Source organism: Struthio camelus, chromosome 2 (genome assembly GCF_040807025.1).
Source record: "Struthio camelus isolate bStrCam1 chromosome 2, bStrCam1.hap1, whole genome shotgun sequence".
Taxonomy (NCBI): domain Eukaryota; kingdom Metazoa; phylum Chordata; class Aves; order Struthioniformes; family Struthionidae; genus Struthio; species Struthio camelus.
In genome coordinates, this window is record NC_090943.1 from 19,409,755 (window position 1) to 19,425,770 (window position 16,016).

General features: G+C 42.1%; 2 protein-coding genes across 4 annotated transcripts in view; one reads left to right on the forward strand and one right to left on the reverse strand.

Annotated features, from left to right (window-relative positions):
- The window catches only part of LOC104147231 (protein adenylyltransferase SelO), a 33,599-nt gene extending 32,427 nt beyond the window's left edge, over positions 1-1,172 (forward strand). The window contains exon 20 of the mRNA XM_068934514.1: positions 1,034-1,172. The gene's annotated coding sequence lies outside the window, so the exon portion shown is untranslated. The remainder of the gene's footprint in view (positions 1-1,033) is intronic.
- The window catches only part of APBB1IP (amyloid beta precursor protein binding family B member 1 interacting protein), a 64,841-nt gene that overhangs the window by 2,595 nt on the left and 46,230 nt on the right, over positions 1-16,016 (reverse strand). The window contains exons 11-13 of one of the 3 annotated variants that reach the window (XM_068934512.1): positions 7,752-7,850; positions 6,667-6,784; positions 2,317-2,408 (exon numbers count right to left, since the gene is read on the reverse strand). In XM_068934512.1, coding sequence (XP_068790613.1) covers positions 2,317-2,408; positions 6,667-6,784; positions 7,752-7,850 — 309 coding nt within the window. Of the gene's footprint in view, positions 1-2,293; positions 2,409-6,666; positions 6,785-7,751; positions 7,851-16,016 lie in introns of all 3 variants that reach the window. The other 2 variants (XM_068934511.1, XM_068934513.1) reach the window with 2 other exon arrangements.

The window sequence follows — 16,016 nt, forward strand, 5'->3', positions numbered from 1 at the left end:
ATAAAAACATGTGATCTAAAATTTACTTTCTGCTTTTATATCTGTTCTTGTAAATCTGTGGAGAAGTCTCCTCTCCTGAACATATAAGCCTTGTACTACATTGAGTTCTAGTTATCACAGAATCACAGAATGGCCAAGGTTGGAAGGGACCTCTGGAGATCATCTAGTCCAACCCCCCTGCTCAAGCAGGGTCACCTAGAGCACATTGCATAGGATTGTCTCCAGATGGCTTTTGAATATCTCCAGGGAAGGAGACTCCACTACCTCTCTGGGCAACCTGGTCCAGTGCTCTGTCACCATTACAGGAAAAAAGTTTTTCCTCAGGTTCAGATGGAACTTCCTGTGGTTCACTTTCTGCCCATTGCCTCTTGTCCTGTCACTGGGCACCACGGAGAAGAGGCTGGCCTCATCCTCTTGACACCCTCCCTCCAGATACTTGTACACATTGATCAGATTGCCTCTCAGTCTTCTCTTCTGCAGGCTGAACAGGCCCAGCTCTCTCAGCCTTTCCTCATAGGAGAGATGCTCCAGTGCCCTCATCCTCTTTGTAGCCCTTCGCTGGACTCTCTCCAGGAATGCCATGTCTCTCTTGTACTGGGGAGCCCAGAACTGGACACAGTACTCCAGGTGAGGCCTCACCAGGGCTGAGTAGAGGGGCAGGATCACCTCCCTTGACCTGCTGGCAACACTCTGCCTAATGCACCCCAGGAGACCATTGTCCTTCTTGGCCACAAGGGCACACTGCTGGCTCATGCTTAACTTGCTGCCCACCAGGACTCCCAGGTCCTTCTCCACAGAGCTGCTTTCCAGCAGGTCAGCCCCCAACCTGTCCGGGGGCATGGGGGTCATTCCTCCCTAGGGGCAGGACCCTGCCCTTGCCTTTGTTGAACTTCAGGAGGTTCCTCTCCACCCAACTCTCCAGCCTGTCCAGGTCCTTCTGAATGGCAGCACAGCCTTCTGGTGTGTCAGCCACTCCTCCCAGTTTAGTATCATCAGCACACTTGCTGAGGGTGCACTCTGTCCCTTCCTCCAGGTCATCGATGAATACGCTGAGCAAGACTGGACCCAGGACTGACCCCTGGGGGACACCGCTAGCTACAGGCCTCCAACTTGACTCTGCACCACTGATCACAACCCTCCGAGCTCTGCCATTCAGTCAGTTCTCAATCTACCATGCTAATTATGCTAATTTATGAGTTTCAACCTAGCTAGCTTAGTGCTCTAGCTGTAACACAGTGTACCCTGAAAGACTTCAACTTGAACCTTTGGTCCCAGGTTTGTAGAAACTGTAAGCAGAGGAAGACAACGTGTTCGCTCCAGCTAGAGAAAAGCACTCTGCAAGCCTGTAGTCAGCAGTATCGACTAATACTGGAATTAACTATGTATAGCATGCTTGCCTTCTCTTGCTGTCTCTCTCCTTGCCTAAAAAGAAGGAAGTAAATGAGACAAAAGGAGGAAGGAACCACTGCCTGAATTCCGTGAATATAATCTGTTCAAGAGGAAGTGCAGTTCAGAGCAAAGTAACAGAATATTTTAAAGGAGGAACTCAAAGATGGAAACAAGAAGTGTAGGACGTTATGCAAGCGGCAGAAAAATCCTAGGTATTTACAGTTTTACTTGTCCTGTCCTGATCTTTAGGCAGGATGGAGGGATACAACTGCATAATCAACTACAAACTAATGCAGATTTTTTTCTGTTGGACATGTATGTACTTTTGAAGTCCTCACACTGTACATTCTGATTTTTTTTTTACAGCTGGAGATGCAGCAATTGGGCAAAACTTAGAGCTTAATTTAGAAGTGCGTTTACTTCCTAATGAAAACATGCAGTGTTTGTCCTTCTTCACACTTTCTCCTTTCTTACATGTGCATCTTCAGATGTGCATAGTGTCTTCTGCTGAAAATGCTACTGCAGCCTTTGTGTTACAAGGCCAATGCCTGTTTTCTGGTAGAGGCAGAAAATGGCACCAAGGTTCAGACAGCAAAGACTCTTTTAAGATTGTGCCAGTAGGCATTTCCCTATTCTTGCTACACGAACTCATGGATATTTGTTCTGAAGTGTGAAAGTGGTGGATGCCTGTGCCTTCACCTCCATTGGTGGCTCCTTGGCTTCTATGCACATGCACACTGTTGTACTGTGTAAAGCATGAGGAAGGAGAGCTGCAAGGAGTCAGCCACTCCCCAGGGGCCAAATCCTTGTCACAACAGTACACTAGCAGTTTGAGGGGAAAGACAGTACGTAAAGAATAACAAACTTGAAGAAATGGTTCATAAGCGACATTTAACTGGTTCACCACTAGTGGCTGCTGACCTGTACCTCTGGTGTATCCACTTTCTCCTGAGCCTCTGAAAACTCTGCACTGGAAGGAGGAACAATTTGGGGAATCTGTCCATTTGCCTGAACAGCATCTGTGACAAACAAAAATAAGAGGGAGGGAAAAGAAGGTTACATTTTTGTGAGGTTAACCAGAACGGAGGATAACAAACTAAGAAAAAGGCTATAAAAAAGGTTTTTCCAACTTCTACGAAAGAACCACTCATTGTAGGTTTTATACGTAATGCAGCAAAAATCCGTGACGATGTCTGTTTTCCACTTTGGGCTTGTTTTGTGACTTTTCATATTCAGTATATTGCCTAAGGAAAATAAATATGATACCTTACATTAAAACTAATAATGGTCTACATGCTTCTATGGTTGCAGCTGACAGTCCTACAGGAAAAGCAAGGGGCAGAATCACAAAGACTTAAAATGAATCACCTAGGTGTGTAAAAGTTATGATCTTTTTCTTCTGACCATTGTAAACTGGTGATTATAGAAGGGACAGGTAAGGCTGGCCATAGGAAGAGAGAAGGGGAGCTGGCCTTGGAAGGGGAGCTAAGCAGAAAACAAACTAGTATAGTTTAAGGCCACTCTGTGTTATATGCCTATCATCTTGAGCATTTTGAAGTTTGTGGAGTGCTGCAGTACTACTCAAATTCTCAGATTTTATTGCATTTTTTCCCTTTTCCCTTTGCTTAGACACTAAAAGTGCAGTAGTTTCATATGCATGAGAGCTGAAGGCCAGAAGTACTACAGATGGGCTGAATCGGCTTCTTTAGTAACTAAGCTAACAGCTCTGAACCTTTCCCGCCAATTTGGAATCCCAGATTTGTGAAACCCACCATACTCCCAGATTACTAAAGATCTGCTAGCTGGCTAAGTTAAAGCTCTGCAAAACTTTTGTCCACGATTAATGTGTTTGTAAGGGATATACATAAATACCACAGTACTGCCAAATGGCATAAGCGAATGTTAGACCAAAGGAAAAGTTTGTGGTTTTAACTAGGAAAAAAATCCCCCACCCCTGTATAGTCTGTTAAGGATTAAATGAACTCTCCAGTTTAGTCTAGGATTTTTGGATGCTGTAACATGTCAAAGTAGCAGATAGTCTTTGGTGCTTTGTACGTATATTTGTAAACGTTAATGACTGGTTTACTTCTATTATAATTTACAGTTCTGAGATCCAGCAAAGATGAATTGCTTTGAGTATTGCTCAAAAACTCAAAGTATTGCTTGGAGAAGTCTACCTTCAGGCACAAAATGTTCAGTTACAGTAACATAAGTATCTTGAATGAATCTGTGACTGTAGAACATCAACCAATGCTGGTTTATGTTAACAAAATACTGTTATTTTCATGTGTAATACGGTGGGTAAATTAAAAATAGAACTGGTTCTGCAAACACATCTGCACAGAAATGCTTAAAGAGATCACTCTGAGATACAAATCAATGGATCTGGTTCCACTCATGTACTTCTTGGATGCTTGTGAGCATTCAGCAATCTACAATATAAATCTAAGCACAAAGGTAGTTCTAATTTTAATATGTACTGAAAAGATCTGAGTACTTTTCTGATTAGAAAATAGGTTCTATGAGTGTGATACAAAATGCATTATTTTTTTTTGCTATACTTGCAAATCACACAATCAACAGAGAAGTAAGACCATACTCTGTAGTTCACTGAATTTACTGGGACTGCTTATGCTTCAAGGGATGACAGGAGACAGTCTGAAGTCCTTGTGTTTTATGCCTACATGTACTCCAGTATATTTAATCTAAAGTGCCATTTTGATCACTCAGACTACAGTCTGTGGTTGTTAAAGGTCTGACATGGAACTTCAATAAGGAGCGAAAACCAATCTTTTGGCTGTAAGCGCTCAGCAGAGAGAGATGTGAATCTGTTCTGAGCTCACGCTCTCAAGTGGGGCAAATTATCATTCCCCTTCACTTCATCTACTCCCCATAGTAGTGTAGGACTGTGGGCTTCATGCTGCTCAAAGATGTTATCGCCCTCAGTCCTGCTGAGATTTAACTGGATGAGAGCACACAGAGGGAGATCCACACTACATACCACAAAGTACAGTGTTCTACCTGGCAAATGTGATTACCATTTAGCTATGTCCCAACTTCCTGGTATATCTATTTCTTCTTCTGTTAACGGATATATATTTCATAAACTATGTAAGACTTGAAGGTAACATTTAATTCAGCAGCTCCTGCCCCATACCTATATGTATGCTATACACAGAGATAGCCAGCTAACCCAGTCAATCCAGAATGCACATCCATGCGCTCTGGAGATTTATCTTTAATTTAGATTTTACAGTATTCTTCCTGAGGCACTTTCCACAAATTTTTACGTTGAAATAGCATTTGCTTTAAACAAAAAAATATTTAGTACAAACGTAAAAGCAAAATGCAGCTGCTTTGTAGCAATACAGCACATCTGCAAAGAGCAGCATCCTTCATCTTTTGAATACCATGATATTGTGCTGGCACACAACATGCATTGCTATTGGAGCGTCCAAAGACATATATAGTGAGGCAGACATGAAAACAACATATTTGCCTGAGATTTGTTTGGCGCTTGGGACATGTCAACACCACAGACCATACAGTTTACTTAGGGTATATGCAGACACACAAATTTTGGTCACAGCATAGTGATCAGGGAGCACAGGCTAAATAAGATATGAGAACAGAAGTTCCACCTGCCTCCCTGAGCACTGCTTTTAGCAGTCATTGAAGTTAATAGAGTACAAGCCCCTTTTTAAGCTCAGATAGGACTGTAGTTTTCTAAAGTAAATTTTAGCCGATGCTGAAATCAACCTAAACAGACATTTGGAAATAGAAGAAAACATGTTTTGCTCCATTCTCAAAACACAAGCTGACAACTGCTCAGTTAGGCAGTCCAGTTTATAGTATTACAGTTGGCCCCCAGGTTTTATGTAGGACAGTAATATTAACTATAAGACAGCAAGAATCCCAATCACTTGCCTTAATTAAAAAGCTAATGATTCCTCACAGACATTTCCATAGAGGCAACATATATGTCTAAAATCTTTTTAGGCTATTTAACTGTTTAATGAGATCCATTTGTTAAGATTAACAGTATATTTTATGATCACATGCAACGTTCCTGAATTCTGATCGGGAGTCAAAGTCATAAAGATGTATATATACTTAAATAGGCTGTGATCTTGCCAGCATCCTGTGCAGCACCAGTGTGGAGTCCCACTCGTCAGCCACTTCCCTACTGCCCTCAACATCAGAACACAAAATGCTGCACGACCCCGGCCCAGCCACCCTGACTAAAGTCACTCTGTGCCCATCACTCAACATGACTATCAGAAAGTCCACTGATCTTAAAATAGTCTGTTACTGGTCCCTCCCAACCCAAACATGCATTTATTACCATGATTTGACTGCAAGCCATAGTGGAAAGCCCACCTTCTTCTCACATATACTGAGAAAGGACACAGTAAGGCTTTTGGAAGGTGTTTGGAGGATTTTGAGTTGTGACTATATATGAAAATTAATAAGGTTAGTGGCACGGGGAATTGCCAACACTGACTTTTACTGTTCTTATAGTAGCATGTACTTGGCCAGCATGTTCTCCCTAACAAATAAAACATATCTTAAGTATGTGAAGTAAAAACATTCATGTAAGTTACAGCTAGTATCAAGCATTAGTATATCTGTATGATGATAAAATAGATAACAGCAAATGGATGAAGCTTCTGGAACAGTTAAGTTAGAGACTAACCCAATCCTTTCTCCCCCTTCTCCTAACACTCACATTGTTACTGTACAAACTAGTTTTTGAAAGGCTTTGCAGACCCTTCCCCATGACAGAGCTAACGGCAAGGAAAACGCAGGAAAGAGAGTGGCTCACCCTACAACAATGCCTTTCTGAAACGATCATCCCCAAAATAGCCCATTCATCCCTTTTACCTAATGGAATAAAAGCCCTGATACTGCCAAACTGCAGATGGACAAATGGAAAACTTCAAGACATGGACCATCAGTCAGGATAATGTGGAGGGAAGATAACAGACTTGTATACATGTGTCAACAAAAAACTTCCTATTACATTGTGCAGAAATGTGTGTTGCTTTAAACTACCCTTTGGTGAGTCGCCTTTGTGTCCTTCAAGCCATAATTTTAAAGGAAGTGCATTGCAACAAGCTTCATTATAGGCCAGAGCTACACTGGGCTCTCTAGAACAATAAATGATCTTGCTGAATCCATGGGATAATTTTTTGAATACAGACTATGTGCAATACTAATGATGGGAGGAGAAGACGACAGTAATTGTGATTTCAATTGCTCTGACAACACTGGTACCTGTCGATAAGGATCCTGCAGAGACAGCTGGTTCCACCATCCCTTGATTTGCCCACTGAGATGCCAAGCGAGCTCTCTTCACTGCACATTTGTAATTATCATACAGTGTCTTGCCATACTGCAAAACAACCAAAACAATACAACACGGTGTTAAGCCTGAAGTAGGCCAAGCATTTATTTTGCTCTCAGACAACGTTTCTGACCGCATTCCTTTCTGCCCAGCTTTGTTAAAAAGTAGCTGTTTCTACAAGTGTTGCCCCTGTTTCTGTACAGGACCAGGTGGAAAGCATCTCCACACTAGCAAAAAAAAAAAACCATTAATCCCCATGGCCAAATGCATTCCTACTGTTATCAGTCTCATATTTTATGCTCATTTCAGTGTCCGTAAACATCTTGAAATTTGGCTTTAAAACCAACCATGCTCAATAAATACTCTTTTCCAGTGCTTTCCAAGTATTACATTTTCAGACTGGAGACTTGGGGTGCTGAATCCTGGGCTCTAGAGCAAAAGGCTCTGGCAGCGTAAGACATGCACTACTTTGCTGTCCACTCCACAGCTTTGTTGGATGTTGCCCTGCAGCAGAACTGGCATAAAAGAATATATTCCTAAAAAAAGCAGGACATCATAGCCTAGTATACTGGGAGAAACTCATCTCCCTTTAGCGGTCTCCCATAAAATGGGCTGTGAATGGGGATCTTTTTGAAGAGGGTGGAGCAGAGAACATGGGTAATGTCTTAAAAATGTCACAGCTGGACTGATCAGAGCCTGCCCATCTTTAGCCACAGCATCTTACTATTATGTCACATATCTGTGGTATGAGTTTTATGAGTATGTTAATTTTGTAGCTACAAAATTTACCCTTATGTGTTAATGGGAAAAACACATTGATAACTAGTATACAGGAACATTTAGTAAATCTGTGCTGAAGTCACGGCCTTCTGCTCTTCCTCTCTATGGTAAAATTAGCATGAATATATATGTCCATTCTTGGTGCAATCATATCCCCAGCTGGAGATACCTAAGGGAGGCAGGACTTCACAATGTCACAGACAACATATCTAAAGAAATTGAATTTCAATCTCACCTTGGCAATTCTTATACCTGTTACCCACTGATGCAGAGTTGCTTGATCATCGCAGCATAAGTATTTGATATATTGTGACTCCTTCTGAATCTGAGGGTGCTGAAAGATATTAATTCATGCAATTAGACAAACACAGAGATCAGTCACAATACAAAAGTGTGAAGGCACTGCACAATGACTTTGGTAAGAACTCTGCCTACAGGCACCATGCTAACACAAAGATGATTTGAAAAGAAAAGAAGCAAAAATAGAGTATAAGAAAATATGAAAAAGATGGTGACTGTGAACTACATGTGAACTACCACTGATAGCATTTGCTTGAAACAATTTTAATATTTTGTAATATGAATTCAAGAGGTATAGAAATCTAACAGTGATCTAGAGGTCAATGAAGTCTAGAAACGTCATGGTCCAAGGACTAACACTCAATGCATAAACATAGAAGAAAGTGTGTTTCTCATTGGGTTTTGCCATCTGTAAGATATCCAGCTTGAAAGCTGAACATGATTAGCTTTCAAAGAGCATGTTAAATTTGGATAAGCATAAACTCTTAGCTGAAACAGATCTTCCCTTCTCAACTCACCACCTTCCTTTGGGTCTAGTTCAAGCTTTATTCCTACACGTTTTTATTCTGCTTTACTCTTGCTGTTGCTGGCCAACAATTCTGTAAAACTATTGCACGCTGTAGCTAGAGGATTATTCAAGATACAACATTATCAGAAGTAACCATTTTCAGAAACCTACACATCTGTTCAACCTCTTTCTTTGGTTCTTTCTAACACAGTCTAGGACCTCTCTCCATTACTGCTCTTCAGCATAGCATGATATATAGCAACATACTACTGCAATTCAAAAACTACCAAAATATTGGGCCGACTCCTTGCCTGGAAATTGAACATCCTCACTAAGATTCTGAAGGAATTTGCTTCCTGTGCTACAGCAGGGAAGGCTCTAAGTTTTTTGTAGTATGGATGATTCATGGATGGGATTTTGCACAACCATCTCTTCATATGTAAAGAAAAGAATGAAACCAAAGCCAAAGGCTTCATTACCCCTTGTTCAGGTGTTTATTTTGATGAATATTCTTTTAAATATTAGGTGCAATATTAGTTATTAAAACTTGGTTAATGCATAAAAGAGCTCCTAAATATGCTCTGAGGATTCACCATAGCCAAACCACTCTCTTCTCCGCGTGAGCAGCAGAAAATTCAAAGCTTACTTCTACTTAACAGCAAGGATCCCCCCCCCCTCCTTTTCTATATATCATTAAGCCCCAGGAGCAGAGCAGTGCAGAGGTCAGCCAGGTTCTTTGCAGCCCGCGTAGAGCAGTGTCTGCAACTTGATGGCCCAGGCTGCCTTTCCTCTGCAACAGCTGAGGTAGCAGCAAGATGTCTCTTCACAGACGCCTGCTAGTGTCTGGGACTTCCCCAACGCTGACACGAAACCCTGGCCACAGCTGGATGACACAGAGGCTTCAAAAGCAGTGCTGAACATAGAGGTCTCACTCTTCAGCCCCATCCCTGCTCCTCCCTCAGTGCTGCATGCACCAGTCTCCTTGCTTGTGCTAACCCAACTGTTTATGAGGCCACATGGTGAAGTGAAAAAAGGAACTGAGCTGGGATAAAAATAACCCATTTTATCATGCTAGAGTTTGGATTTTTTTTTTTTAACCCAGCAGTATGCAGCATGGCCTCGCACACAGTATGGGGACAGGGTGCACTGTGGCATAGGGACGGCATGAGTAGCTAGGGCTCGGAGACAGGACGGGATTGTGCAAAGCAGTATTGAAGTCAAAGCCCTGCACCATCAAACTCTGGAGCAAAAGCAAACACACCAGGGAGATAACTGTGGCAGGGATATTACTGTAGTGGGGACTCACAGTGATAGATGTGTCCCAGGCCAGTGCTGTGGGTAATTACATTAAAATGCCCTACGTGTTTGTACCCAGCAGCTCACACAGGTCACAGGAACATTGTCACAGCTGAGTTCACAGTTGCTCTCCAGATGAATATCTGGCCATCTGCATGAACATGCGAGGTCCACTTCAGCCCTCTGGATAGGCCATAGCTACCTTAGTCTTTTAGCTTGCTTGTGGGAACTCCCAAGGTGAGAGCTAGGGACATCTCATGCTGCAGCCCAGGGACACCACCTCATTGCCTCAAGGCATCCAAACTGCAGAGCAGGCCCCGTGTCTCCTCCATGGGATCCACGCCTCAGGCAGCCGCTGTGCTGCTCAGAGCAGCGTCCACTCCTGCACAGAGGCCAGGACACATTGACACACACTCCCTGTTTTCTTCCATCATTTCTCTATTGTGTGACCAAACACAGTGAAAATCATTAGACAAGTCAGTTCTACCAGTATCATTAAAAAGAAACTATAAGAAGGCCCTTTTCTGTGCGGCCCATCCCTCTCATGGATGTGGGTTACCTTACCACCAACAGAGCCAAGAGAACGAGGAGATACAAAGACACTGCAGCCCTGGATAAATTCAACTCTTCATGCTCTTTTCTACCAGCATCTAGCAATCTTGCTCTAATGTGTTATGTCCTACTGAACCCAGCAGATGGCATCCGAAGCTTTCAAAATCATAAAGCAAGGATTTTCTTCTCCCTTTTCACCACAACTGAGAATAGTTCAATGACCCCATATATCTCCCCTCATTTCCAAACACCACACCTACCAATAGCCGAAAAAAGACATCTATAATTTAATACATAATTCATGCAAACATTTGGGAGAAAGTACACACTGCATAAACATGGCAGAGGAGGAAATGGTGTACAGCAAGCCAGACAAAGCCCTGCCTTGGGGATGTGCTGTGTGAGTTCAGAGGGGCTGCTGCAGGCCTCCCAGCTGGGCACCCCATCAAAATCTTAGCTTCGCACGAACATCCATACTAGATCAGATCAAAGGTCCTCGAGCCCAGTATCCTGACTCTGACAGTGGCCTAAATGGATACTGAGGGAAGAGAAAGAACAGGACTAGCTTAAGCTTACACGATACTTCCTGCTCAGTACTCTCCCTGCTTGCAACTATTTTCACTCAGGGGGTTTTCTGAGCAGGATGTGGCTTTATTTATTTAGATTGTTCCATACATTTCTTTTTGAGGTACTTTAGCTTTTTCTTGAGCCCAAATAAATTTCTGGCATCTACAAGATAACTTTTAGCAACAATTTTCACAAATCTACTACACAGTCTATGGGGAACCACCTCCTCTTGCTCTGAGCCTGGATGCTCCTAGCTTCACTTGATGTTCTTGTGTTGGAAGAGACACTGAATGGCTATCCCTTAGCCCTACCTCTCCATGCCACTCATGAGCTAAGAAACCTGCATGACATTCCTGACAAGTCATCTGTTTTCCAGCCTGCAGACTCCTGGCCTATGCAATAATTCCTCTGGGGTCCTCTGTGCTAGGACAATCTATCTTAACCACTGATATTCACCAGTGGGGCCTACTCTAGATTACTTCTGTTAGTCCCTTGGTTAAATTACTCCAATCAGCAACCACAATTAAATGCAGAGTCACAAGTATATGCTGTCATTTAGGATCCAAACTAGCAATATGCTGAACACCCAGTTCTCATAATACCTTTACTGGGCTTTGCATCAGGCCTGCCGCATGCTGCAAGAGCAGAGGTTGCCTGCTGCAGCTCTGTACAAAGCCGGGCCATAGGCTGAACATCAGAAGCACCAAGATCAACACTGAAGGTTCATACCTGTAAGAGATTATGACAAAGCAGCTCAGATGGAGATATTTGGCTTCCTGTGGATTTTAGATACAACGATGACTTGATGTGAAGATCCATGTAAGCCATTTTCCTCACCTCGTATCTCCTGAGTCTCAGGATCACTGTTTACTACAGCATACAGACTGGTCTGCTCCCTATGGATGCCCATTTTTGCTAATCTAGAGGTATAGTGCCTGTAATAACCTCTTTCTGAGAATAGCAGAGGTTGTAGCAACGTCAGTCACGACAGGATCACATAAGAAATCTTTAGACAAAGTAACACTAAACTGAGCTTACATGTCGAGAGAGAGAAATTATTTTGTTACGTGGCACATACTGTGTCCAGAAAGGTCATTACGATCATCTGACAGCAAAGTGAAAATATCTCCTCTGAAAAAGTTTATTTCCTTTCCCTCTGAAACATTTAGCACAACAATGAAGTATAAAGGAGAACGTTGAAAAAACAATTGCCTCAGAAGTCACAGTTTGAATGAAAAGTGGTAATATGCAAGTAGAAAGTCACTCCAGAATTGATTTCACAGCAAAAGAACTTCCCATAGTATAATGCCTGGAAAACAATCATACAGGCATTGAAATGTAATATAGTCTAACTGCAGTGCCCTTTTCCTTTGTAGACGTCAAAGTTCTTAATACTGATGAATTGGCAGCGTCACTGATACGTTATGGTTGGGGAAATAGACATAGGTGAAAGTCTGGCTTGATTTTCAGAAGTGTTGGACACCAGTTACTCATTAAGGCCTGAACCCCTCAAACATCAGGCTGCGAAAGGATGTGCTGTGTTTCACGCAGAAAAGCAGTGAAGGAGTTTGGAACAGAATTGCATGCTCTCCTTTGACTTACTGTCTCCTTTACAAGTATCAACTGTCTACAGATAAAGAAAGCAGAAGCACTTGAATATAAAGAGATTATTTTTTGAGAGGTTTAAAAAAAATTTTTGCACAGATTACATTTTTAGAAATAAAGTAAACTCTTTGCCTAAGGCAAATAAGATAGCACACATTGAAAACCTAAAGCAATGGGAACTGAAAGATGTGATTTCTATGCTTTGTGCCAAAACAAATGACTAAAGGCGGTCAGACTGTGTGTGCATGATATCAGAGATTATCCTAATAAAATGTTCTCTTACTTCACCTTCTTCCAACACTGAGATGAAAAGTAAACTGAAGTTATTCAGGCATCTCATTGGATTCCTTGCCCCAAAATTTATGGATCATTGCTCACTCCTTGAGGCAGAAACAATAGCCAGAAGCATAAAATAAGTGGCTAGTTTTGGATCAAAAGCTTCAGCTTTAGGCCAAGTTTTCAAAAAACGGTGATTGCTTTTGGATACCTTAATCTCTGGTGATGAACTTGTGCTATTTTGATCTTGCTTCTCAGAAAAGCTGAGAATTCACAACTCCTATGACTGAAAGTATAATCCATACTCAGCACCTCTGAAAAATCACTCCGAAGTGCCTCAAATTTGCAGCCTGCTGTTAAATGTGGTCAAATTCTGATGCTATCCCCTCTACATTGAAGACATGTGCATGAACTGTACAGCTAAAACAGCAACTGCCTTTCCGTAAGGAAATTATTCTTTGGACCTACATTTCTCTAATGACTGAGACAACATTTTTAGTTCATTAAAAATAAAAAAGCTATTGCAAATGGAGAGGACAGCTTTACATAGCAAATAAAAATGTTCAAATGCTACTACACCCCTTTTCTCACTGTCCTTTCTCTGTCCTTATTCTCCACATTTTTTATACACTAATCTTGCAAAACTGCGTGCACATACTAAGACCGTAATTCCTTATATCTGAAAGTGTTCTGCAATAAAGAATATTTCTACTTCTGCTTTTTTAAGGTTATCTAACAATGAATTTTACTCTGAAATATTTATCTGAAGCATTCACGCTAATGCAATAGTTTCCAAATCTTTCACATAAAGAACTAGAAAATTTCCTATTGTGGATCCTTGTTTCCTGTGCTAATCCTTTGTTCTTCTTCCCGCTATCTTCTGTCTCAAACACTGCTAACACTCACCTTCTACCTTCTTAGATGCCATTGCGTTGCAGGCATTATGTACATGACTCAAACTGCTTTGGAGCATACGGGGTGTGAGGAGGAGGGAGTCAGCAGTGGAGCAACTAAGCACCAAATTACCTGCTGGAATAACTCCACTGTTGCAAACAGAAGCTATTCTTCTTGCAAATTTACTTCCAAAATTCTGTGAATCATTAGAAATTTTTTTAAATTTTGGAAGTTTCCAAATGACACCAGGGAAACGTAGCTGTATAGACTGCACAGGAAAATGTACCCATCTGCAGAAATAGAGAATGATTTGCCTTTGTCTCAGTTTATCCCCAGGAAACCAATTCTTTTCATCCTAGATTAATTCACCATTATGCACCATTACCTCCAGATTACTCAAGCACAACCAGCACCAATAAACTATAATTAAATTCTCTCTTTGTCACTGGCACATCAGGCTGGCTAAACCAGCAAATTTGCATATAGATTACCTTGCTTCTTGTCTGCTTTGAAGCATTTTTAAACACGGCACAACAAAACCAGCTCCTGGACTAGCATACACACTCACCCACCCCTGCTCATACTCAACACCCAAAATAAACTTTTTTCTGTGTTCATAATTGCTGCTCAGTGCAATGGAAACTGTCACTAGCAAGATGAACAGATGCCTTCCTTCAACATGGAATATCTTGTTTTTGAGGGCTTTCACTCTTAGAATATGAAATAAATCACAAAAGGTCCCATTCATTTCCACAGCATTCCCCATATAATGGAGTAGATGGCAAAGAAGAGCTATAGGGAAGCTGTGCACACGAATTTACATTTGCAAATGCAGACATGACTCTGAGGAATGAAACCACTCCAACTTGTGCACTTGCTGTGGTGTGCAAAATTACTTCTGTGAAGGAGAGAGATCTCTCTTCCCTTTCCATTTCTCTTCCAGGAGTGAACATCCCTCTGTCTCCACAGGGTGGCAGGGAAAGCCATGCTGCCACCGGCTCCCTTCTCCTCCCTGCTGGACAACACAGACACAGCCCTGACCTTTAACAGATGCTGCTTTTAGCGAGGGTCGTCTTTCACACTTGGCTGCCCTTTTCTTTTCTCTTCTGCACATGGAGGACATGGGGTGGCTTCCTCAGTCTGTGATATTACTGTTCCATTGTACAGGACATGGGGTGGCTTCCTCAGTCTGTGATATTACTGTTCCATTGTACCTGCACATCTCTACTAAGAAAAGACCCATTTTATCTGATGTCAAAGTGAAGAATGGAATCTTTTAATTTTCATGTTACATTTAGGCTGAGTGGAAAACAGGAAGAATTTGCATCTTTACAGGGGCGGATGCTCCAGAAGTCCATATTTCATTCAGAGGGGTCTGTTTTTTAATACATTGAGGGGTTTTCATCTGGCTTTGTGTTTTTTAACTGGAGGGCTTTTTTGAGGGAGGAAGGCTTGTTTGGCACTGGTATAATCCATTTTAAAAGGTTCTAGCTCAGCACAGACTGAGTGATTACTGGAAGAATAAAACAGTTCTTCAAGTTTTATAGTGCCCCAAAGCCTAAGGATTCCTGAACGCCAACTTCACTGGAGCCTCTGCACTGGCCTGCACTCTCATCTTTGGGATCAGCCGCATCAGTTCCGGTTTGCTGCACACGGACAGCAAAAGGGGACCCTGCTCTGGGCCACGTCAATGAGCTACCTGTGCTCTTTTTGGTTCATCCCAGCTAGGCTTTCTGCTGCCTCTGAAAGGAAACTCTTGAACGAGCTGAACAAAGTGTCCTCTCCTCTTCTAGTAGACACCGAGATGCATTCTTAAGTTCATGCTCAACTACCCTTTTCTCCGATATCTCCTCAGTGTATTGATGCTTAACAAACAAGCAAAAAATTCTCCATTTTTGATCTGAGCTAAAGGATATACAATGGGTTGCTGGTGTGATGGGAAGAAATTAACAGGTAACAAGCACTGACAACTTATCATGATTCTCTACCTGCAAGAGGAACGTCCTCTTCAGGATGGATCTGCAGCCCAGAACATTTGCATTTCAGCTAGTTTAAGCTAGCTGGTCTAGGTGCAGCTGCCAACATCGCAGGCTGCAAAACACACCCCAGCTGCTGGCTAAGTAACAAAGAAACCAGCCAATGATGTGCGTTATCTTGTTGCTGTTACACTAACAGTCTAACTATCAATACCCAAGCTGGCAACAGCTAATTAGGTATGACAGGTATGACAACTGCAGTTGCAATTAAATTGCTAGATTAAGAAAGAAACAGGACAGAGGAAGCTGCCCACTCCTTGGCTTTGCGCTTGGATACATGTTCTGTGTGTTAGCTGGGACAGACAGTCATTCTAGCGAAAACCACATTGCCAGTGTTGTGGCTAGCATTAGTTACAGAGTTTGTCTTTCCCAGAAATTCCTGACATCTTGCACACAGGTGCAAAAATGGCAGGAATGCTCTGCTGTCATATAGTATCTCTTGAAGGCTCTTCCCTCCATAAAGACA